Below are 22,591 nucleotides of genomic sequence, written 5' to 3' on the forward strand. Positions count from 1 at the left end.
AGCTCAGATGGAACAAGGCTTTCACTTATTTTTTGTTTTGCAGAATGATTTTGACTTAAAAATATAATTAAAAAAGCAGTGAAAGTTTATAGAGAGCATATCAGCTTCATGTACATGAAAATAACTTACATGATTTAACAGATTTCATTTACAGAGGGAAACTAATTGCATAGAGCACATTCTTTCCCTAGAAACTATGTGCATTAATATATGGAAAGAGGCACAAAATTATTTCTGATAAACAAGCGCCAGTAAAAATCATCAGCATTCCTTGGACAACTGTTATTGTTCATATCAGTCTAAAGCTCACGTTTTTGTATTAATGTGGTCACACCAGCATGCTGATCCCATTATGCAGAGTAAGCAATTGATCTCTGCTTGAGGAACCGATGAGAATTGCTGCAGTTACCACACATGGCCCAAGGATGAGCCACATATATGCTCCAAGTCAGGGACAGGCAAAACAAATGAAGGCAACATCTAAATCAAAGGCAAACGCAGCATCACAGGCCTTAAAAACAGAACTTGCACTGAATGGTGTTTAGAGCCATTTAAATGGCAGGTTTTTAATAATTTTAATGAAGATAAATGAAACAAAGCCCTTTATATAAACAGTTTATTTACTCTAAACAGCAACACAGACAGAATGCCATATAAACACAAAGAAAGTGATGCAGAATAAGGATGCTGGCTAACTTTGGATCTCAGAGGCTTTCTTAAGCAATAACAACCTAATTTCTGAAAGATAGAAAAAAACAAATTCAGGGAGGGAAGGGGGTGGAGGGCATGATTTTTTTTCATACAGCCAGCTAGAGGCTAAATATAGTTCTAACATTTTAAAGCATGCCTGCATCAGATAGCAAAGTAACTAGAGATACTAGTGAATTTATAGAAGTATAAAAGTTTATAATTTTACAGCAGTTGAAATACTGACATCAATATTAAAATAAAAGCAAGTTTTACATAACAATCAAAAATACAAAAGACTGAAGGAAGAGACCCTGTATGAAAAAACTGGGGGCAATTCAGCAAATTTAGAACTGTATACAACTGGCGAATATGGAAAATGGCACACATACAACCCCCTCCCCTTATGTGGATATTAACTGAACATAGCAACATTACATTTTGCAAAAGTTTTGTAAACAAGTTCTTGCCAAACCAATCCCTTCCTTTTTAAGATGCTGCATGACAAATGCTTATGATGGTGCAAACTTCTTGGCTTGTGCTCGAACCCTCTTTTCGTATTCCACTCTGTTTTGGCTGAAAAGAGAAAGGGTAATTATAGCTGGAGAAATCAGAGGCTGTATTACAGAGTTAGTTTCATAATGAAGAGAAACAGAAGTCATTGCTGAAGGCAAACCCTTTTGATAGCAATTCACAGAACACTACAATAAATTAAAGACTTTGCTGAATGAGTATGGTACTGTTCAACTAGTTACTTCCATCACCAGTTGTCAAATGATTGCACTTACTTTGTACCGCACCAGTCTCTTCAAACAGGTTTGCACCTGCTCTTCTTGAGACCAACTGTACCTCCTGTGCAAACATTCCCTCCGAATGTTTGTTCATCTGAAGTTCTGTACACCCCACTCACATTAAGACCTGAGGTCATTAATAACAAATTCCAGTACCCTAACAGCACAAAGCGAGGAGAGCAGTTCACTAACAGTTGGTGGACTTCATATAGTTTTAAATTATCATCTTTACTGCTTTGGGGGGAGAGAGAAGGGAAACACTCCTAAGAAACAGGAGAATGATAATGGTGTGGTAATTTCAGCCTTTATCTCTACAGACCCTGATTCACAGATTTAGGTTTATCCTAATCTTCAGGGGGAAAAAAAGCTAGCTCAACACAGCTAAGTGTAGTATAGTTGCTACTGATCGGGGAACTATGTCCAGTCACTAAGTCTCAGACTTAAGACGTAAAAGAGCAAGTTCTTTGTTTTCTGTTCTTGTGCCAACAACGCATAGCAGTAGCATAGTAAAGCATTCATTCACATTCAGTCGTCCATTCTGTATTAGCTCTCAGAAGTGTGAGCTGAGCTAAACAGAATTTTGTAACCATTACTCTTCTGCCAGAGATAGTTTAGAGTGACTAGATTTTGCAGTCAGCTTTGCAGTAAATTTAACTTACTTCACACTATGAAGGCTTGCTGCAGTGAAAGAAAAGGCAGCAAATTATATCCTCAGAACTTGACAGACTGGGGGGAAGAAATGAAACCAATTGTGATCATATGCAATGAACAATTACTAGCAAAGAGACTGAAGATACTCTCTTCTCATGAGGAGACTTACAAACTTTATTCTACATATTTTCCTCTAAGTTATATTGCGCTGCCACATGAGAACATAGCCTAGCTGTTAAGTCTGGCACCCATAGAATCCACACAGAAGAATGCCTTCCATAGTAAACCCTGAACGCCTACAGCAAAGAGGAGGAAGTAGGCTAGCACCTTAGGAGTGCTGAAGTTACTGAACAATAGTACCAAAGGAATCCTGAGAATATGTATTCCTATTCTGAATGTTTATTCTTGAAAATTTAACAACTCGTTTAAAGTTTAACAACTAAAAGACCTCTATGTAAACAATGGTGCATCTTCTGCAGTATTTACCAATTATGCCAACATTACAGATGCGTGCACAATCCTGCTCTGTTTAACTTCCACCAGATATTCACTAAGTAGCAAGAGACACACTCTTAGACTGCAGAATAATAGTAACCCATCTGAAATCCTCTGCATGTCCAAGAGACATGAAAAGCATAAATGGTTGACTACACATACTTGAAGTAACAAAAATCCTGTCATATTTAAAACAAAACAGGTATTTGTCCCCCCTGGAAGCACTTTAAACACAAACAAGACTAGCCAAGACTGGTTTTGTACATACACGCACGTGGGAGGTGATTAAAAAGAATAAAGCACAGACTATCTATACATGTACAGAAGTACGTTACTGAAGCCTTCTTCACCATTCCTGGCTCCTACAACTGTGGCCACTTAACTGTCTTCCATATACACTCAACTCCACCGAGCCTTCGGTAAGTACTTTAAAAAAATAACACTGAGTGAAGCCACTATCCATCCCCTACGTTTCCTTTTCACTAGGACTCTATTAAAAAAAACGCATTTAACATAGCTTGCAAGTATGGTCACATAAAATGTTATTTTTCAAACTTGGCACTCTCCTGGAGGCCTCTTCCGTCCAGAACTGTAATTCCACAATTCCACCTTGGTTGTTATTTCTAATAATACTACCAGTATCTACCAGTGCCAAAAGCATTTGTTTAAAATGTTTCGCTTCCTTAAAGATTATAGAATAGATATCCATTTTTAATGGTGGGAAAACTTTTAAGACTAAGACAAAAAAAAAAAAAAACCCAAAAGCAAAGAAACCCCAAAAAAAAGTCTCTACCTCACAAATTATCCCCTTTCCTGATCAATGCAAACTTCATTCTGCTAAAGCTATAGGCATTCTGTACTTTTCAACCTACTCTTCTGGAAGATGTAGTTTTCCCAAGATGCCATGTTCCCTCAGTGACCACAGCTCTCCTTTGTCCTTCAGGCACAAGTTTTTACAGGTATGCACTGCTGGGCGGAAGTAAGTTACGCCTGTACTCACAAATGTGAACTGCCACCTAATTCGGTCTCCTCCTGGTGTCACGACACCATTACACCACATTGTTACTATCTGGCCTTTAAGCCTTTAAGACTCTGTGTTAGGCGAGAACCAGGATGAAAATAATGATATAAGGAGTCTTCACATCTTATTGCTGTTGCTTTGCTATCAAAAGCTCCACTAGCCTAACAGCCACGCAGTTACCATTTTGTTCAAGTTTAGCACAATCTAGGCAAATTCACAGAATACAATAATGAAGGTAAGAAAATTCCCCGTGTCATTTGTAAAAACATTTGCATGTTATACTACAAGTAACAGGCACCTGTAAGCAATATGACAGCTTTCAGACTCATTTGTAAAGACACTTACCAGTAAATTGTGTAAGCCTCTGCTTGAGCTGGGTCTTGAATATTTGGTTCATTTAGAAGTTCTTGTATGCCTAACAAGATCTATAGAAAAAGGAATAGAAGTAACAGGCATATATTATGGGTATTACTAATAGAGATTCAGTGAAAAACCCTTAGAAACCAATTTAGGTACACACAGTGAACATCTTATATTTGTATCAGATAAGCAAGCAAAGCAAAAGCATTAAGAATATGTCTAACTAATGACCTGTTTAATTGTGATTGCTGGCCGCCAGTCCTTATCCTCCTCTAAGATGGAGAGACACACAGTGCCTGAAGGATACACGTTTGGATGGAATAACGGTGGTTCAAATTTACCTGATAAAGAAGAAGAAATTAATTGCATACAGTGCTAAGAGGAAGATCAGAGAGTTGGGTTAGATCAGTCAGGGGAAACAAAACCCAAAAATCCCCAAACCAACACTGGCGAAAGACCCCCAAATAAAACCCCACCAATTTCTGGAGCTATTATTACCAGTTTTCTTCTCGGCTCAGCCCGCACCTAAAACAAACTCCATCACATCTGTGATATCAATCCAGGCAATCCAGCACTGTCTTTTTGACTGGCAATCTTTTGGTTTAGGAATGGAAATGGACAAAGGAATTAATAGTAGCTTTGCGATAAAGACCTTTTCAAAACAATTCTGTCTTTTCAGTTTTACATACTGCTATGTAAAGGAAAAATACTACCCTTCACTCATCTCTTCTCTCCTCACTTTAAAATAATGAAAGTTTCACATAAGGAAGACGTAGGTTCTTAGCATTTTTTTCAGTTTCGTATTTTCCTATGTATAATCAAGATGCACTGAACAAAAGGAACTGAGTTTAAATTACAAGACCAACTGAATGCTTGTGCAGCTTTCCTTCTGCCACTCAATCTATAGTCTGGCATTGCTTTTAATCTTTACAGGACTTAAATGCAACAGTAAACATCTTCAGTAAAGTAATGAACACTCCTTTTGCAGTACATGAAGTATCTACAGATTAGTGCAGTTTTCTCATCCATCTGACATTGCAAATATCCACAAGACATAACAGTCTTGCTGTCCTATGAAGTTCAGTGGTACTTCAGAAGCTGCACTGGTAGGCAGTCTTATCAGTCACATACACATCTTACTTTAAGGCATGACAATTCCTTTAACGCTGTCAGGATGTGAAAACTGGTACTTTTCAAGAAAATAATGTGAAATGTTTTCAGTTACAAGAGATGTTTGCTCCTGTGTTACATGTATTCAGGCGGTATCAAACAAAAGGGATAGCCAGGAAATATGCTTACGTGATGGGAGATGAATTGCTGTCAAAAGAGCAATTTGTAATCACTGTCATTGATTTGAGAAGGTAGCCAATTCAAGAACCAAGAAACCATGCAATGCAATAGATGTTTTCAAGTTTCTATAATAGGTGACGTTTGAGATGATATAAAGAAAATTAATTTCAAAAACTTAAGGAGACTAGGTATCTGAAAATCTACTAAGTTATACACGGTAGCAGATAAAGAACAGATTCATATTTTAGAGCAAGTTGATTAAAAGGTACGAGTTACAGAGTCCTTTTTTCCAAGTTCCTGTGTTCTGAGTTCTCAGCGTAGAAGACCAACAGTAACAACATAAGGATTTAGTCTAAGCGTGCCTACATATTAGTCTCCAAGGACAGCTGATAATGTAGTGAGTCTTTCAAGAGATGTTTTCGGCAAACTGTGAGGGAACTGACACACCAATCTCCCTCCCCTCCCAATTCTGATATACCGAGCACTTGGCTGATTTCATCACAACCTTCTGTGATGAAATGCAAGTGGGTGGGGAAAAAAGAAAAAAGCAATGTGTCTTTAAAAAACAACAAAACAAAATCAAACAAAACTGTAAGAAAGTAATAACCATTTGTAAGAACCTCATGGATTAATTCAACACCGTTCTAACAAACCAGTGACTTTCAATTACCTGTGGTAATTTTACTTACATTTTGGGGGTGAAGAAGGGTAGTCATCCTTGAAAAGCATCCGTAGTTTAAATAAGCCTCCTTCCCATGGTGTCTATCAAGAGTTAATGTAGAATTTTGGTTACAGCAAGGAAAAGTCAAAATTGTGGAAAAAAGCTTACCAAGAATACAGTTTCTCAGGCAAAGCACAAGACATTCTTCTGCTACACAGCAGAAAATAGCTGTCCTGCACTGTAGCACACTGTCTAGACTATGGCAAGCTATTCTACCTATAGAAGAAACTGAAAAGGAAAGGAAGGGGTTTCTTTCTTCAGCTAGTAAGTGATCCCAACTCATCAACACAGTCAGGGTCATCACCAGTAATTCCATATAAAAGTAAAATTTTCACACTACGTAAGAACAGAATACTTCTGAAATTTTACACTATACATGTACAATGAGGAAGGGGCAACTGTTGTACCCCCACGGAAGTTTGAGAAGATCGGAGATGGATACACCCATTAAGCATATGAATGCAAATGCTTCTCTCGTACCTTAAGAGAATTTGGCTAATAAAGCCACAAATGAACTAAAAATGTAGACAGAACTGTACTACTGCTACAGTTAATGAGATCCACTAGTCTAAACTAACCCTGTCTGTGTTTGGTAGAATGTAGTTTCACAGATTCCATTTTTCTGTATAACAAGAAATTTTAAGAGGGTCTTTATCCCTATCCAACACTGGGAAGGGCACTCCTAGGAGCAGTTTCCATGACATAGAGCAAACCAAGTAAGACAGTACTACTCAAAAGGGTCATATAAACAAGAAAAAAACCCATCTAGCAGAAGAGAAAAAGATCGTCTCAAATATACAAAACACAAAGAAAAAAGCCTGTCTTCTGACAAAATGAGTTCTGCTAAGAAGTGTAGAAATACAGAAAAGATTCTTATAGCTGTAAAATTTATTTCTCTGCTACTTCTCCGTAACTTGCCCTTGCTATGGATGCATGGCAATGAAAGTAAATGTTGGGTTAATTTTTTTAAAACAACTGGAGTAAAGATGGTCTCACATCTTAAGAGCAAAACTAAAGATAAGACTAAATCTTATCCTCACAGAAAGACAGTTATGTTTGAAGACTACCTTAGAAGGAAATTATTTATTATTTCTTATCTGAACTATGTGATTTTTAGCTGAATGAAAACCAAAACAAAGCACCCAAAAAACCCACATGAAAAGAGAAAAATCACTCCCTTGTCATTCGTATTCATTATGCAAAGTCTCAAGCTAGAAAAGGAAGAAAAACATGCTAGGAATTAATAAGATAACACATTTCCAGAAGTGAATGAGTTTTATTTTATTTGCTATAGTGTATTTAAAGAACTCGTTCTAAACTGCTGTAGTCAGTTGTCAACAACTAGAAAAATCCATTCTCCATACCTTCTCAGAGGAGTTCCTTTTTAGAAAATATGAGCTTTTTGATAGAATAAACTACCTATTACACAGAAGAATAGAACAGTTGGCAAATTTTTTATCATTCTTCTGATAGAGCAACATACCTTATGGGTGAAAGATAGCACTCACGCCCTGCTAAGGCTAACAGTATGACCGCAGTATCATGGAGACCATATTGGATTATGGGACTAATTGCAGATGTTTGAGTCAAATTTCAGGTAGTTAACAAGTGAGTGATTTGCTGTCAAATAAGTGAACAGAGTATGCCACTCAGGACTAACACCACTTCAATATTTAATCTGGCTGACAAGAAAGCATTTTGGTGGTTTCAGCAGCAGTATAGGATGTCTCCAAATACAAAGGGAATAGAGAGCAACTGCTTGGTCTGACAGAGACGAGTAAGTCATGCTGCTTCTTGTTAAATGTAATTTTTTTAATTAGCAGGCATCACATCAGCCTAACTGATCTTTTCCGGGTGTGACACTTTCTACTACACATGAAGCTGGCTTTAAGGCCTTGTTTGCTCCATTTTGTGATTTACAAAACTTCAAAGCAATACAATGAAGATTTTGTACGGCACATAAATTTTACCTAAGTATTTAAAAGCGCCACCTCCATAAGGTACATAAACTGTTATGGGAAATAATCTTGTTCAGGCAGAACACAAAGGGATGATTTTTTCCTTACACTGTGTTAGAATATTTGTTGGTCCTTCTTTAATAACTAACTAATGCTGTGCCCAGACAACTACCAGAAACTAAGTTGCAACTGTAACAGCAATGTTATGCCCAGCATTCAACTAAGACAGCATCACAGAGCCTGCAGGTTTTGCCTACACACAGATTCTTCTGAGAATCTAAGAAACAAGATCATAAGGGTATTTAGGCAAATTGGCAAAAGGCAGTAGAAAAGGCAAGGCAAAAAAGTCCCACACTGAAGACCCAAAAGAAAGAATTAAAACCCCCAAACAATTAATAGTAGTATTTCAGAAGAAGCAGAGGACAACCTCCAGCTTCAGTACAAGACTCTTAAACACTCCTCTGAAAACTTGTATTCTTCAGGTGCCCAGTGCCAGGAGTTGAACAGGTTTACGGTATACTTTGTTCAATATTCCTAGTCCACAGCACTTTTAGTTGTCAGTGTAAAGCATAAGCAAGTTAAGTTACTTTTCACCATAAATGAGAAATCAAGAGAACAGTAAATCTTACCCCTTTCTTTCCTGGAATAGCACACTCCCAGTTCATTAGATTCATTGTGCCATCTGGATTTTTTGTAGGTACTGCTACAAATCCCTGTGAATAAAGGCAAAAAGACATATGGTGAGAATTTTAAAAGATGTACTTAAAATACTTTGTGACATATTTTATCTTTACACAAAGTTACTTCTTTTTGCACTACTTTTTTTTTCCCTTTTCAATTTAAAAATATTAATTTTAGGATATTTTTTTTTAAATCCTATCAGGGTAATGAAAAAATCATCACCAGAACACTGAAACAATTGCAGAGTCAGATATTTGGTAGCTTTCATACTTACAAATGGATGATCTTTTCTCCAGGCTTTTCTCTCCTGTGCAAGTCTGCTAAGAGCTATGCCAGACATATTCAGAGTCCCTCTAAAACAAAAGTAATTGCTGTTAGCATATACTTTTACTTATGGCATAAACAATCACTATGCATTTATAAGCCCTGCTCACACAAGAGTAATTTTGAGCTCTCATTTTCACGTCAATAACCTAAACACATGTTTCTGCACAGCCAGCAGAATTTATCATCAGGAATAACATCAAGTTTCCCCATGCCCTCAAGTTCTTAGTTACTGGACTTGACCTACAAAATTCCATCCTTACCTTATTGCTTTATATTTGAACCCCATCTTAGAAGAAACTTTGACAGCAGCTTGACAACAGAAGCACTATTAGTAATGGCAAAGTGCTCAGACTTCCTACTTGTGCAACTGACGCACACTCCGTTTATATCCTTCCTACAAAACGTGAGGTATGGCAAATTTCTTCTGTAGGCAAACACCTCCATTACTCCCATTTCTCACAAATGGGAATAAGAAATGCTACTTTTTGGGTAAATTCCCATTGAAAGCCAGTATTCCCCACAAAAGCAACAGGGGTATAGAATTTCACAAAGTCACCTCAGTTTTGCAGCGATGCCGTTATAAAACTTCTAGACAACAGCAGGAACAAGCAACAACACAGAGCTCAGCTAAGGAAGAGCCAGCAGGCCATTCCACAAGACAGATTTTAAACTGCAGTATAAACTGAAGAATATTTCTGCACCTTCAATGTCTTAGTAATAGCCAAGCATGGTGACCACGACTACAGAAAAAATATGCAGAGCGCAGGTCATTCACTACTGCATGACAGAACAACAGTTCTAAACAGGATGATTGCACGAGTGGTGCTTTCAAATTCAGGGGACAATTCTCCATTCACCCAGAACAGTACTCAAAGTGAGTTTATTTTTCATTGTCAAACTGTATCTAAACTCAGGGTTTCTCCATCTACATGCTCAAATTCCAATGAAGGTTTTTAATCCTTCTTATAACTGCACTTCCACACATTTTAAATAAGAGTTGATAATTGGCAATGGGAGAAGTCAGGCCAATTTGTTCTCAACCCGACATGTACCTCATAAGCCTTTTTGACAGCAGAATAGTAGAGTGCTTCCACTTAACAAGTTCACATAGTGACTGAAAGCAGCATTACCACTCTATTAAAACGAACCCTTATACACTGGTTAAGAATGATGCAAAATTTCACAACCTCTCAATATGCTGATTACTTATATGAAGTACTGCAGGCTACTACTATTATAATCATATGAACTGTAGATCTTTAAAAACACCAGATTAAGCAATTTATGCAGTTCCTAGGACAATATGTATTTTAAATCTGTTCTTCAACCTTTTCTCAGCCCATTTTGACTAGATGGCCATATTCCTGAATTCACCTTCAAAGCAGCAACTAAATTAATGTCAGATAAAGCTTTTGAAAAGGGACAATTCACACTCAATGGACATGCACACACACAAAAATATTCCTACATTCAGTCCAATTTTCCTCTAGTATTCCATACACTTGTATCTTAATTATAGCAGAAGACTTGCAGGACCTGTACACATGAATACAGATTTTAGTCTGTTCACAAGCAGGAGATGCAGAGCCATTGAAAAAAAGATACCAGTAGAACTGAAAAAAAACAAACAAACCAAAACACCAAAGACAACAAAAAACCTCTCCCTTAACCAAATTATACAGGCAGCAAGTTTTAATATGTTGTGAGCAAGTTTTAATATATTGTAAGAGATGCAAATGAACTGCATATACAGCAGAACTTCAGCTCTGCTTTTGGTACCTAGTAGTCCACAGTACTAATACTAACCTTCCCATCATAGCTGAGAAAACCATATTTGTTTATAAACCATCCAAGTATTCTTACATAGTTCACCAAACTCAGCTACCTTTTCTGGCAAAAGACACATTACAGGATGCTTTCCAATGGATTTGTTCCATTTCCAGTGGCTAACAGCCAATTATTTACGACATGAACCTCAAGGGAAATGCCAGTTTCTCACTGGGTAAATAAACAGTGGATCTTCTGCAGAACATCAGTAACCCTGTAACTTTTCAAGTAACTGAAAAAAAAAATCCCGAGTTTTCAAACCATGCATCCTACTTGCTTTTGTTACACACTATACTGTGCCCTAGTACAATATAGATTTTTCTAATGCTCTACAGAGAGCTTTCCAAATCTTGAGGCATTTGACTTAGTTAAGCACTGAAAAATGTCAGTGTGTATGAGAGACGACAGGCTTCACATATATGGTTCCCACGGACTTCAGTTACATCGACAAGAACAGACAAGTATCTAAAACCTCATCAGTCTATTAGAAAATAAAGATTAAACAAGACAACTAAAGGCCCATTTCACAAACTAAGATCCCATTAGTTAAGCATCCCCTCAAAAGCACTCTGCTAACAAACTGTCCATATAGATTCTCTATATCCCAATCTATTCATGTACTACATTACAAAAAAAAAAAAAAAATCCTGCAGCAGAGGAAGTTTATTCAACCCTATTTTTGCACATGCCACAAAATTCAAAGAGATCAGTCTTCAGATTTTGAGTTTAATCCCCCAAATTAGCCCCTGCCATTAAGAGGTAATAATGTCCCCTTTACTGCCATCAACTCAAAAAGTTAACAGAAACTTCCAAATTTACTCAGTAGCTTGCCTTTGCTGCTGTTACTGCCTACTTTAGAAAAAGAACAAAATAAAACCATCACACATGCAAGTTTTTGTGTCCCATTACAGAGTATCTTACCCATTTACGTCCTCTGATGGAGTGAAACAACCTACTTCCACACCCAAAATGCAAGTCTTGCAAAGAATCGTTCCCGTGCCACAAATAACTCTGTAAATACGTCAACAATATGCTCTTGGAGGTTCAAGAACTTTCAGTATGACTTATTGATTCCAAGCAGCAACAAAAAAGACCCCAAAACGTTAAGGTTGCTAGCCTCACATTTTTACTTTGCAGGTTAAATACTGACATAGAAAGACATTATTATCGGAGTAATTTTCCCCGAATTACACAAACTTTATTTTTCAGAAGGGTGGAGAAAGCCACGGCGTAAGCATTCTAACTCTGTACTAGGGTAGAAAGTCTCCTCTGCTTGCGGCAAGAGAAAGGTAGAAGAGGCCGAGCGGCGACCGGAGTTGCACATTAAACAACAGAAGATGCCGAGCGGCGATGGGCGCCGTGTTCGACGGCCAAGTAACCGGACAGGGCCGAGCACCGCCCGCCACCGCGGGCCCGCTGGCCCCGTGGGCCGCGCGAGGGGCCCGGGCAGCGCCCGAGGCCTGCACGGGGCACCGCGGGCCCGCCCGTCGTTCCCGGGCATACACCCGGCGGGGCGGGACCCCCCCCGCCCGCCACCACCGAGAGCTGCGGGGCGCTCAGAGCCTCGGGCGGATAGCGCTGCGCCGGCCGGCCCAGCCATAAGGCAGGAGCCGCCAGGCCCGCACGCCCGTGGCCGCCGGTCCCGTCCCGTCGCAGGCGGGGGGCGCCAGCCCGGCCCAGCCTCGGTCCGCTCCCCGACCCCGGGGCCACCCCGGCCCCACTCCCGGCCGGGCCTCACCGAGAGCCGCCGCCGCCGCGCGTGTCCCGGATCGAGGCCGCGCGAGTGACCCGGATGTTCCCGCTCCCGCTGCTTTGTCTCCACTCCGGAGTTTCCCTCCCTCTCGCCTTGGCGCGGAGCGCGAAAGCGCTATTCTGTCCCTCGGCCCGATCCGTCTGTGACCCTATCGTCACGCTTTACGCACCCCGCGACACAGGACCCAGAGGCGCCCTCAGCAATGCCTGACTACGAAGCACCAGGAAAAACTCCACGCGGGGCTACCCTCGCGCCTCTCGCTCCCACCAGCTCCGACGGAAAGCGGGATCAATCCTTACCTCTGGCGCTTTGGGAGCCGCCTGCGACTTAAGAATGCCTGGTCCGTCGACGGGCGCGCGCAGGTCTGGCGGGCCGCACTCGCGCCGGTCCGAGCCCCGCCCCCCGGGCCCGCTTGGGGGCGGGGCCGCGGCTGCGCAGGGGCCTATCAGCGCGCGGGCAGCGGCACGGGGGGCGGCCTTCAGTTCGCCTCCATCCCGCGCTGCTCTCACCCACCTTTGAGACCTGGGTTTTGTTTCCCATTGCTTTGTTAGTTTGGTTTATTTTGGTTGGGCTTGGTTTCCTTTCCTTTCCTTTCCTGGGGGAGGGGTGTTGTTTGGGTTTCTAAGAACGCATTTTTAGTGGCAAATAGAGTAAGAATCACATTCTATTCTCATCTTGAACTTCTCTTTATTAATGAAACTGCTGAATTTTTAGTCCAGAAACCACTGCCTAGCTATACCTTGCGCTAGTCTGTGTCAATGTTAGTTGAACGATGTTCTGCGTAGTACTGAAGTTCAAAATGGTTTTCTTCAGAACTCTAGAATTGACTATTTCAATAAATAATCACCTAGATTCCAATCAGCCCCAATCAAAATATATGCTGAAGATCACTGTACCTAAGAAACCTTTCACCAGTAGCAAATACCCAGTGTAGACCAGGATAAACACATATTCCCTGTGTAACTTTCCACACAATTCCAGTGGCATTACGAAAAGCACCTGGCTTACAGGATCTCTCTCATGAAATTGTACCCATTACAGTCTCTAATAATGTCACATACATATGGACTATGTGTATATGACTACCAGGCAAGATTTCAGCACACTGAAAGGTGAACAGCACCCTAAAAAGTGAATTTGCAGGATCACTTTAGTGCCAAATGAACCCGAGATGTTATAAAAGATCCAAACAGGTAGCTAATGACTTAGTAGTTTATGTCCGCTTTATAACCTGGTTTCTAGTTCAGGGTAGACACTTGTCCTTTTTGTGCTCTCATTTTCCCTACATGGTGAAAACACTTGCAGCAACAGGTATGTAGAATAGGAATTTGAGCTGAAAGTCATGCTGGCTGACTCTAAAATACCAGTACTTTTAGTAGGACAGTCTGATGAAAATACAGATGCACACACTGATTACTTAATTACTGTAATTGCTGTACTTGATTTCTACAGCAGTGTTTGTTCTTAGCACTTATTTTAGTAAAATTTAAATGCAATTAAATGCAGCAAATTAGTAAAATAATTTTACAGATGTTGCTGGATATACAAGGAAATAATAGAATGTGCTTTGCACTTAAAACTGACTAAACTGTTAAGGTGAAATTCACTTCAAATGTAATTATAGAGCCTTTAGGAATTTAAAAATCATGGGTCTTAGCTTCTCAAATTCTTACTAGCAGTTCGGAAAATAAGAGCTGTCCAGTGGTCTTCTCAATCCTAATACTCAATAATAAACTTTTCTATAGTTGTAGAGGACACAGCTGTCAAATTTCCTGGATAATTTCAACAACCTGTACTTTGCACTTAAATATTTTACTTCCTTCAGCCATTTCTAACCTTGAAAGTTATTATATGATTGCCTTATTAGAAAGCATCAATTTCCATTAGCTTAGTTTTTCAAACAAAGGAAGCACTTATATTAAATAGCAAAGATGTGGATTCTAGAATCTCGGATGTTAGGGAGAGTAATTTTTGAGTTGTGCGAAATAAAAGGTAAGCAAAGTGATTACTTAAAACTTTTTCATGTGATTACATATCCATAAAAGAGACAACTATTTCCTCCTACAATAATCAGTACGTCACAGCAACTGCAGAGGAAAGTAATTTCCCAACTGGTATATGTCTGAATAGACCTAACTTTTTTTTGTGACAAAGTCTTTGGGGCAGCAATAAAGGATACTTCTCCTTTACAAAGAAGAAAGTGTTAATGCTTTGAATCACTGCACAAATATGCAATTGCATTTTACATCTGAAGTGCTAAACTAGGAATTATCACAGGATAAGAAAAGACAGATGTAAGACATCACACTTTAAAAGGGAAAAAACAGGTTTATTCCATGCAGTTTACAATACACTAGTGTTATGAAAAGGAAGTTAAAAAAATACCCATACGCATTTCATTTGTTTGTTGTGAAAGTGATGGTTAACTGTAACCATCTTCAAATTATTTGGGAAGCCCTAGCAGATTTTTTTCCAGGGAAATTTCCCTGAATTTAGTTTCTTGTCTGTGTCTGTGCTATGAGTTTTGGTTAATGCAAATGCATTAAAACCAAATCATAACTCAAAATTTGCTGCAGTAAGAACACTTCAGATATAATGAATTGGCACAAAAATAAAGTGTTATTGCTAATCCACTATCCAGGAAATAACATGTTGCAAGTATGGCAACTTGGGTATAAGCACAAACAGCTGATGCACAACTAATTTTGAGACCGGTGTTTTGGAGGAAAAGGTTAAAAAAAAGAACATTTGTTGAATTGGGTAGATGATCCTAAAGAGTGCATAGGAAGTCGATTTCTCATACCTAAGTTGAGGTAAGGATAAGGGCAGAAGCAGGTGGAAAAAGCTGCCATTTGATACTCCTTCAGTTTGGTGATCTTGTTTCAGTTCCAGTAGAGAGGCTGGTAATATTCCTTTTAAGAGTGCCTTAGCACTTGCTTCATTCTAGCAAGTACACATGAGCCAAGTTAATGTGAGTCAAGTTGTGCATAAGCTTTTGGAAAATCTTCAAAAGTAGCGAGAATCATGTACATAACAAACACTTCTACTCTTTACTCATTTCAGATGACGAGGCCTCAAAATCACAGCAGGTCTCAGGTCAAAATTTAGGCTCAGCTTTCTAAGGTGAGGAGAGCACTATCACAGAACCTCTTCCACTCACCCCCAAAGTAACAAAATAATTTTTAAAAGTTTCTCTCGTTATAGTACTTATTAAGACATAACATCATGAACAGAACCCTCTGATGCCTCCAGAAAGCTATGCTGGCAGCAGTATCTACTGACTGAACTTTTCAGAAGTTTATGCCTTGGTAGACATCACTAAAGTAAAGGTCAACTAAGTTGCAAAGAACTATTCTGTGACAATTTCCTGGGGCAGAATCTTCCCCAAAGCTTCTCTATTGCCAGTGCTGTTCATAAACATCGTTAGATTTCAGCAAAGGTAATAATAAAGTGGAGGGTAAGTGTACTGCCTTCTCTAGTGTGCCCTTATCCAATCTGGGTACTGAAAATCCAAGCCATATAGGAATACTTACATCTGCAATTGGTTCAGACATTCATAAAAATTATTTTAGAGTCCATGATTTGAAAGGAAAATGGACTAGTTGTTTTTTAGATATTGTATGTATCTGGAAAGTCAAATTAGCCCTGGAAAGCATTTTAGCCCTTAGCATTTCTGCTCTGAAAATGGAAAGAGTTCCTTCTGACAGTCATCCAGGCAAACTGGACAATGTGATCTTTTTAGCCCTTTAAAGCCACTGTTCATTAAGAAGCCTATAAAGACAGCTCCTGATTTTTGTGAAACAAAAGAAAACCTGCATGACACTGAGTTCAGAGAGCCTTCCACATTTCATGTTTTTTTTTAACTGAATATTCATACTATTTAAAGAATCAATAATTCCACAAAAAGCCCCACGTCGGAGCCCAAGATTGTCCTCAAAACTGGAGATAGCTGCAGTATAAATTACAATGAAGTAACAGGCATCACCCTTAGGCTAAAGTATTTCAAAACTGTTGTGTCAGGAAAGACACTTCTCCAATGTCCACTCAGGTTTTAACCCTACTCTCTTAAGATAACAGACACTATTAAAGGCATACCAAAATTTCATCTCTTTTCCAAAGCCCCGCAGTTCAAGGGCTGATTGAAAAATTTGAAAACTTGAAACTTTTGATGTGGTGAAAGAGAGAATAAAAATAGGAGAATGGCACTTTCTGATTTTATCACATCTTAAGGGAACAAATCCCCGGACTTCAGGCTTTGACTTCCATCTTCCCCAAAAAGCCCAGGACAACTTCACTCTTCTCCCAGTACTTCCCAAGGAATACATTCCAGTGTATCTGGGTAACTATAATCCAAATTCTATTTAATTCCACTGAACCAGATACTACTGCATTTTTGCACTCCAAGTTCATTTTTGTAATATTAATAAAGATTTGTAACTAATGTGTGTTAATTTGCTGGTGGGAGCTCTCTGCAGCTTAAACAGAGACTGACAACTCTCAACAACTTCAACAGACATTCACAGAATAGTGCTGTGCTACGAGAAGCACTTTTCTGATAACACTATCTCCCTACTCAGCAGACTTGTTCCCTTGGTTGCATGCCTGCAACCAAGTTATCTTTTGTTTAATCTGCCAGTTTTCATTTTTCTCCTGAAAAAATCCCAAAAACACCCCTCTCTCAGAAAAAGAGGAGATTGATTAAATTTTTGAATCTGCAGGAAATAGTCCTGTTTCTAATCAATTATAACTGTGCATTCACATTGCTAGAAATGAAGTTATACAGCTAGTGTCTAAAGAAAAGCTCAAAACAGTCAGATGGATTCACTGAGCTTCATTTTTTAAGAAATATCTTCTCCTAATGCTACAATGCAGGATGAAAGGAACTTCTATCATTACAAGAGTTCTAAGTTTGAAAAAAACACAGTACCATTTTCCAACTTTTATGAGTATATGATTGTGACAATGGAAACTTTAGTAAAGAATAAAAAAAAACTTCTAAACTCAATCAAGCCTTTGACACACAATTAAATTACTTTGGGATTAAAAACATGCAATTAACTGTAATCCATGGAAATCCCACAGTAAGCAGGACAAAATCCCAGGTAACCTTTGGGCTGGGAGCTGCTGAGTCAGTCTACGTTTGGATAGTTATTATGGACCATGTGACATTAGTGTCTTCGAGGCCTCAAAACTGCTTGTTCATTACAGAGAAGTTCTGATTCACTTGACGCTTAAAGAAGTCAAAAGCGTGTAATATAAAAATGCCATCTCCAATAAAGGAAAAAATAGCCTCTGAGAAAACCTAAGGCCAACAATAGGCTGTCTCCTAACTCAAAGCAAGAAATTGCTATAGCAAATTTGAACTTCTGTTTTTAAACAAGTTTTGCAAGAAGTTTGTCATATAAATGTCTTTAAGGAATTTCATCTCTTTCCCTTCCTGCTTTATTCCTTCTGCTATGGTCTTTTCAAGTTCAGGATTTAAAATTTTAACCTGGAATACTGTTCTGATTTAACGATAGTGGAGCTGTGTATGTCCACAGTTAAGTCCAAGGGGTTTGCAGTACAGCTTTGCAGTTCCAGCCTAATAGGGAACCCCCCTCAGCTCTGCACAGTCACAGGCAATTCTCAGGTAGGTACTCTCCAAATGGCAGAAGAAGAACAAAGGAATCCATTTTTAATTGTACATTACTTCCTTCTTGCAAGATCTTAACACATGAAGCAATGTTTGCAAAGCCTGGTAATGCAGATTGGACTCTAATGCAATTACCTGGTTACTGTCACTAACTTTATTTGAAACTGGAACAGTCAAACAAAACAAAACAAAACTTATTTAGGGATAAATTCTTAATGCCTTGAAAAAAGCTGAAGAGAGGATTTCCATCTATCTGAAAGCCTTGCATTATCATAAAAATTAAAGCAATAATGGCAATAGCAAGAACAGGAAAGTAGTTAGTTCAGGTGGCCTCAAACAGTGTATTTAAAATAATTTACAAACTACCTGCCTACTGAAGTTCTCTCTTTTCTTTCCTTCTTAAAATCTTCATGAGATATTGGAAACAAAGTGCAAGAAATTATTAAACACTCATTTCCCTAAAATTAGCTACAGCAGGGACACAATGTAAACTAAACTGCAGGTAATCTCAGCATAGAAGTAGGTTTTAAAACTGAAAATATTCCAGTGGGGAAAAACCTCCATACTTAGAAAAAACCACTCTTATATATACTCTAAATGTGTTCAGTTTGCTCTGTTTGTTACTCATGCTTTGCTGATGTCATTCAGGAAAATTTCATTTTATTAAATAGTCTGTCCTTTTTGGGTTTACTCAGAGAGGCAGCAGAAATGCTGATTCAGAAGGATCACTGTAAAACTGGTATTTTAGACATTAAAATCCACTTAGATCAATGCTGAATTACTCTGCAGAGCACATCGAGAAAACAACAAGTAACGTGGTTGGCTGCAACTGGCTGCAATGAGCCGGGGAGCTCAGAGATTTTGGTTTAGTCATACTGCTTAAAAACACAGTGACTACTGCAGCAGAGGAAATGTTTTAATATGCAATTAACACAGACAATTGTTATGCTTATTTTCAGATACACAAGATAATCCGTCACTATTTAGGGGACATCTCTGTGCTCAATTTAAGCTGATAAAATATGGGTACCTAAAAAAGTATAAAAGTATAAACATTTCCCCCTACACAATTACAGCTTTAGTAAATTAAATTCAGTTTTAATTTCTTAAAAAAAGACAAAAATTGTATGTGTTGTGGAGGGGCCAGCATCTTCCTGTGCAGACCACATCCAAGTCACAAAATGCATTACAAATCCTTTCAAGCATTAGGCACACGGACAAAACATTTAGCCCATTGCTTAATCTGTTTAGTAGAAATGTTTCTTACAAATTGTTTTGCCAAACTTTTATCAATGTCTAAGTCCTTTAAAAAATAAAATAATAATAAAAAAAAGTAGACCCTGGGTGTTTGAAAATCAGGCTTTTGTGTAAAGGATTACCTACAGTATATGCATGAATTCTGAAATTACTTAGAATGAAAACGGTAATGTCTTTAGAATTTAAAACCATCTTGTAGCTTTTTCAAACTCCCTTCCACTGGTTCCACGAGTCAATGAAGCCAAGTTTTATACTGTCCATTTCATTAAGTGTTTTAAAGATGTGCTGAAGATTTTGCTCAAAACATAGTGTGTGTCTTGTGTATTACCTTTATCAAGGACAAACTAACAAAGCTGCACCACATTCTGTTCAAACACTGTTCTTAACTGCATAGCTGAAACTGTATAGAAAGGTTGATTACAGGGATCCTGAATATCCAAAGTAATCAGGTTTTTCAACTGGATGAGTTTATGTTCACACTAAGGTTGATTTTAATCCGAGTCATAGAGACAGGGACTTAGGACTAGCCAGCTGTATTTCTGTAAAACCTTCAGCTCTAGAAAAATCTCTACTCTAATCCACACAGTTCAATGCTTATAAGCATTTTATAGAAGCACAAACACACATATGAGTACAAACACCTCCAAAGAAACAGAATGTTCAGTTGGTCATTTTAAGTGAATTTTGATTCCACTTTCAAGCATGTGACCAGGACTGGAGCGTAACTTTTGCAGGAGACTGTTTTAACAGAGGGAACATCAAGAATAACTCAGAGGAAGGCCATTTTCTCTGAGTTTAGTCTTCCCTTTGGGTATTAAAATAAGCTATATATCCAGTCAATATATACACCCTTCAGAGAAACCTTTTCTCTGTTGTGTAACTTACACATGCTAGTTTCAGTTGATCTCCTAGGCTGTTATTACATAATAGATTATGTCACAGAACCATAAGGAATGTGCAGTATAATACAGTCAACTGGGGCTGACACTGATTCTGAAACAACGTATGCCCAAACACTTGCGTTTCTGGGCTGTAACATTTGTGTGTGTGTGTGTGCGTGTGTGTGTAAGTGTGTGTGTGTGTAGCACCAATTACATTGTCCTTTTAAGGTTTACAATGATTAGTAGGAAAAGGTCTCCAAACTGATCAACATTGGGTCATCCAGCACCAGACATTAAGTGCTACATGTCTCCAAGGAAAATATGAGTGCATGGTCATTTCTTTTCAAATGACCAGTGTCAATAAGCCGACAAGAGAGCACAACCATGCACTACAACCAAAACTTAACACACACTCCCACACCATCTATTCCCATTATGTAATCTTGCAATGCTTCCAGAAGTTGACACCAGCTTATAGGCAAATATGGTTGAACCCAGATCAACAGAAAATTGTCTAAATCAGATTTTTTCTTTTGCAGCCAAGCCTCTTCAGTGTGACAATTCACTGCATCTTCGAATACAAGAAAAAAATTGTCACCGTTCAATACTGTCTTCACATCCTGGAACCTCGTTCTTGCAAAATCTGAAATAGACCAATAAAAATTCTATAAATGAAAATTAGCTCAATGTCATTCCTAAAGCATGGAGATCAAAGAGCAACACAATGACTACTTTAAATAACTGGTTATGTGTCAGGGACCTGGTTTGAGGAAATTCCTAGGATTTGTGCTTTAAAACTGAAAAAAACCAGATTGATATGTACAATGTCTACTATCAAATGCCATTAAAACAGGTGTAAAATACTGCTAGGAATTGAGTATTATTAATATAAATCATTAATACATTAATATGACTTAAGAGTTGGCAATTGCAAAAAGTAAGCCATTGCACCTCAACGTAGTTCAGAAGATCCTGAGGTCCTATGTGGTATATTAACCTGGGTACTTCACTAGGAACTGAATTTAATCTTAATTTTTCCTGTTCCAGAAACATGTCCTTAACTTTCTGAAGTTTCAGAAGCAAATTGTGTTCCATAAATTAGTACTGAAAACATGAACTAGCAAATCAAAATGTGCAGAAATGTCACACTGGATGCGCACTGATGCAAGTTTTTAAAGGTCAAGTACAACCTGGCAAGATTTAAAACAATAACATACAATTTACTTCCAGTTTTACTATTTTTTTTCCTCTTCTGTTTCAGTTTATTTTGCCTCCTCCAGAGAAGGAAAGGATCCAAGTCTTAGGATTGACTGTTCAAGCAACTATATTTTAATGTTGCTGTTCTAAACTGAATCACAACCAGCAATAATGAGGTAAACTGTTGGGCTGCACAGTACTCTAGAACTGTGTCAGCAGGCTGTAGAATCAATCATGACAAAAGGCAAACAAAGCATTAAACAAAGCTTCAAACGTACTGAGCATAAGTACTTAAGAATGTTAATCTGTAAGTCAAAGTCTTATGATACTTCATTTTCTTTTGCTTCTTGATAATTTTCTTAGTATTGGGAAGGGCTCTTTATTTCAAAAGCATTCAAAAGAAAGCAAAGGCACAATCCCTTGACAATGGCAGAGCTGCCCTCAAGATGGATTTTCCTTCTATTATGATCTTTGTGTAACCTGATGTTACAACAAACACTCAGTAGCACATTCCGGCCCACAGAATCTGCCAGCACACACAAACACTTCAATCTCTGTGCTTGTAGGGTAAAGGCTGGCAGCTGATTCACACAACAGTTTCAAGTATGGTTTTAAATTTTAAAATCTGAGATATTTGGTTTCCTTTTAATATTGTTAAAATGGCTATTATGTCTTTCATAGTGACTGAAGTCAAGCAAGGTCTCACCTGCTTTGCCCAAGTCCATGGGATTTTTTAAGGGCTGGAGTTCATGAAACACCCATTACCATTTGTGTAGCTCAGGGACAGTTCAGAGGCCATGTGGTGTTAGCTCAAACAATTAAAAATCCACTTTATCACTTGCTCACTGTACTCCCTCCTACACCTGGATCTAGCTTTGTGCATACAAAGCTCTTTTCCATTTCAAATTCAGCATTATTGTTTTGAAGTTATGAAGCCAGATGTCAGCACAACCACTTTGAAAAATTTCCAAAATACAGAAGGACGTTTTCCACTGGTCATTATCATGCTTTCAGGTACATTTCAGAAGCAAACACCTCTTATTTCATGAAGGTAATTCATGA

At 38.5% G+C, this 22,591-nt stretch overlaps 2 protein-coding genes across 8 annotated transcripts in view; both read right to left on the minus strand.

Annotated features, from left to right (window-relative positions):
• Positions 1 to 538: 538 nt before the first annotated feature.
• On the minus strand, positions 539 to 13,003 carry UBE2I (ubiquitin conjugating enzyme E2 I). Of its 4 annotated transcripts, none has more exons than XM_039732617.1 (7): positions 12,732 to 12,830; positions 8,930 to 9,008; positions 8,604 to 8,687; positions 5,985 to 6,057; positions 4,237 to 4,346; positions 3,991 to 4,070; positions 539 to 1,263 (listed from the first exon to the last, which is right to left on the minus strand). In XM_039732617.1, exons 2-7 carry the CDS (start codon positions 8,993 to 8,995, stop codon positions 1,200 to 1,202), a joined length of 477 nt encoding a protein of 158 aa, XP_039588551.1. In that variant the 5' UTR covers positions 8,996 to 9,008; positions 12,732 to 12,830; the 3' UTR covers positions 539 to 1,199. The 4 variants fall into 4 exon arrangements, with proteins under 4 accessions (XP_039588551.1, XP_039588552.1, XP_039588549.1 ...); XM_039732618.1 differs by lacking the exon at positions 12,732 to 12,830 and adding an exon at positions 12,548 to 12,702; XM_039732615.1 differs by lacking the exon at positions 12,732 to 12,830 and adding an exon at positions 12,862 to 13,003 and having other exon boundaries at positions 599 to 1,263.
• A 1,867-nt stretch (positions 13,004 to 14,870) lies between these two features.
• Positions 14,871 to 22,591, minus strand: part of LOC120513312 (BTB/POZ domain-containing protein KCTD5) — a 30,918-nt gene continuing 23,197 nt past the window's right edge. For 3 of the 4 annotated variants that reach the window (XM_039732611.1, XM_039732613.1, XM_039732612.1), the window contains one exon: positions 14,871 to 20,975. Coding sequence is in view for 2 of the 4 variants with exons in the window: in XM_039732612.1 (XP_039588546.1) it covers positions 20,946 to 20,975 (30 nt within the window). In the remaining 2 variants the exon portion in view is untranslated. The remainder of the gene's footprint in view (positions 20,976 to 22,591) is intronic. The other variant, XM_039732614.1, reaches the window with a different exon arrangement.

This window comes from Passer montanus, unplaced genomic scaffold (genome assembly GCF_014805655.1).
Source record: "Passer montanus isolate IOZ18808 unplaced genomic scaffold, ASM1480565v1 scaffold8, whole genome shotgun sequence".
Lineage (NCBI taxonomy): Eukaryota > Metazoa > Chordata > Aves > Passeriformes > Passeridae > Passer > Passer montanus.

Bases quoted from the DNA above. Each gene is read 5' to 3' on its own strand.
- UBE2I (XM_039732617.1), bottom strand. From the start codon at position 8,995: ATGTCTGGCATAGCTCTTAGCAGACTTGCACAGGAGAGAAAAGCCTGG. The intron at 6,058-8,603 runs GTAAGATTTACT...AACTCTTGATAG, and splicing joins CTATTCCAGGAAAGAAAGGG to ACACCATGGGAAGGAGGCTT. The intron at 4,347-5,984 runs GTAAGTAAAATT...CTTCTTTATCAG, and splicing joins CCCTTCTTCACCCCCAAAAT to GTAAATTTGAACCACCGTTA.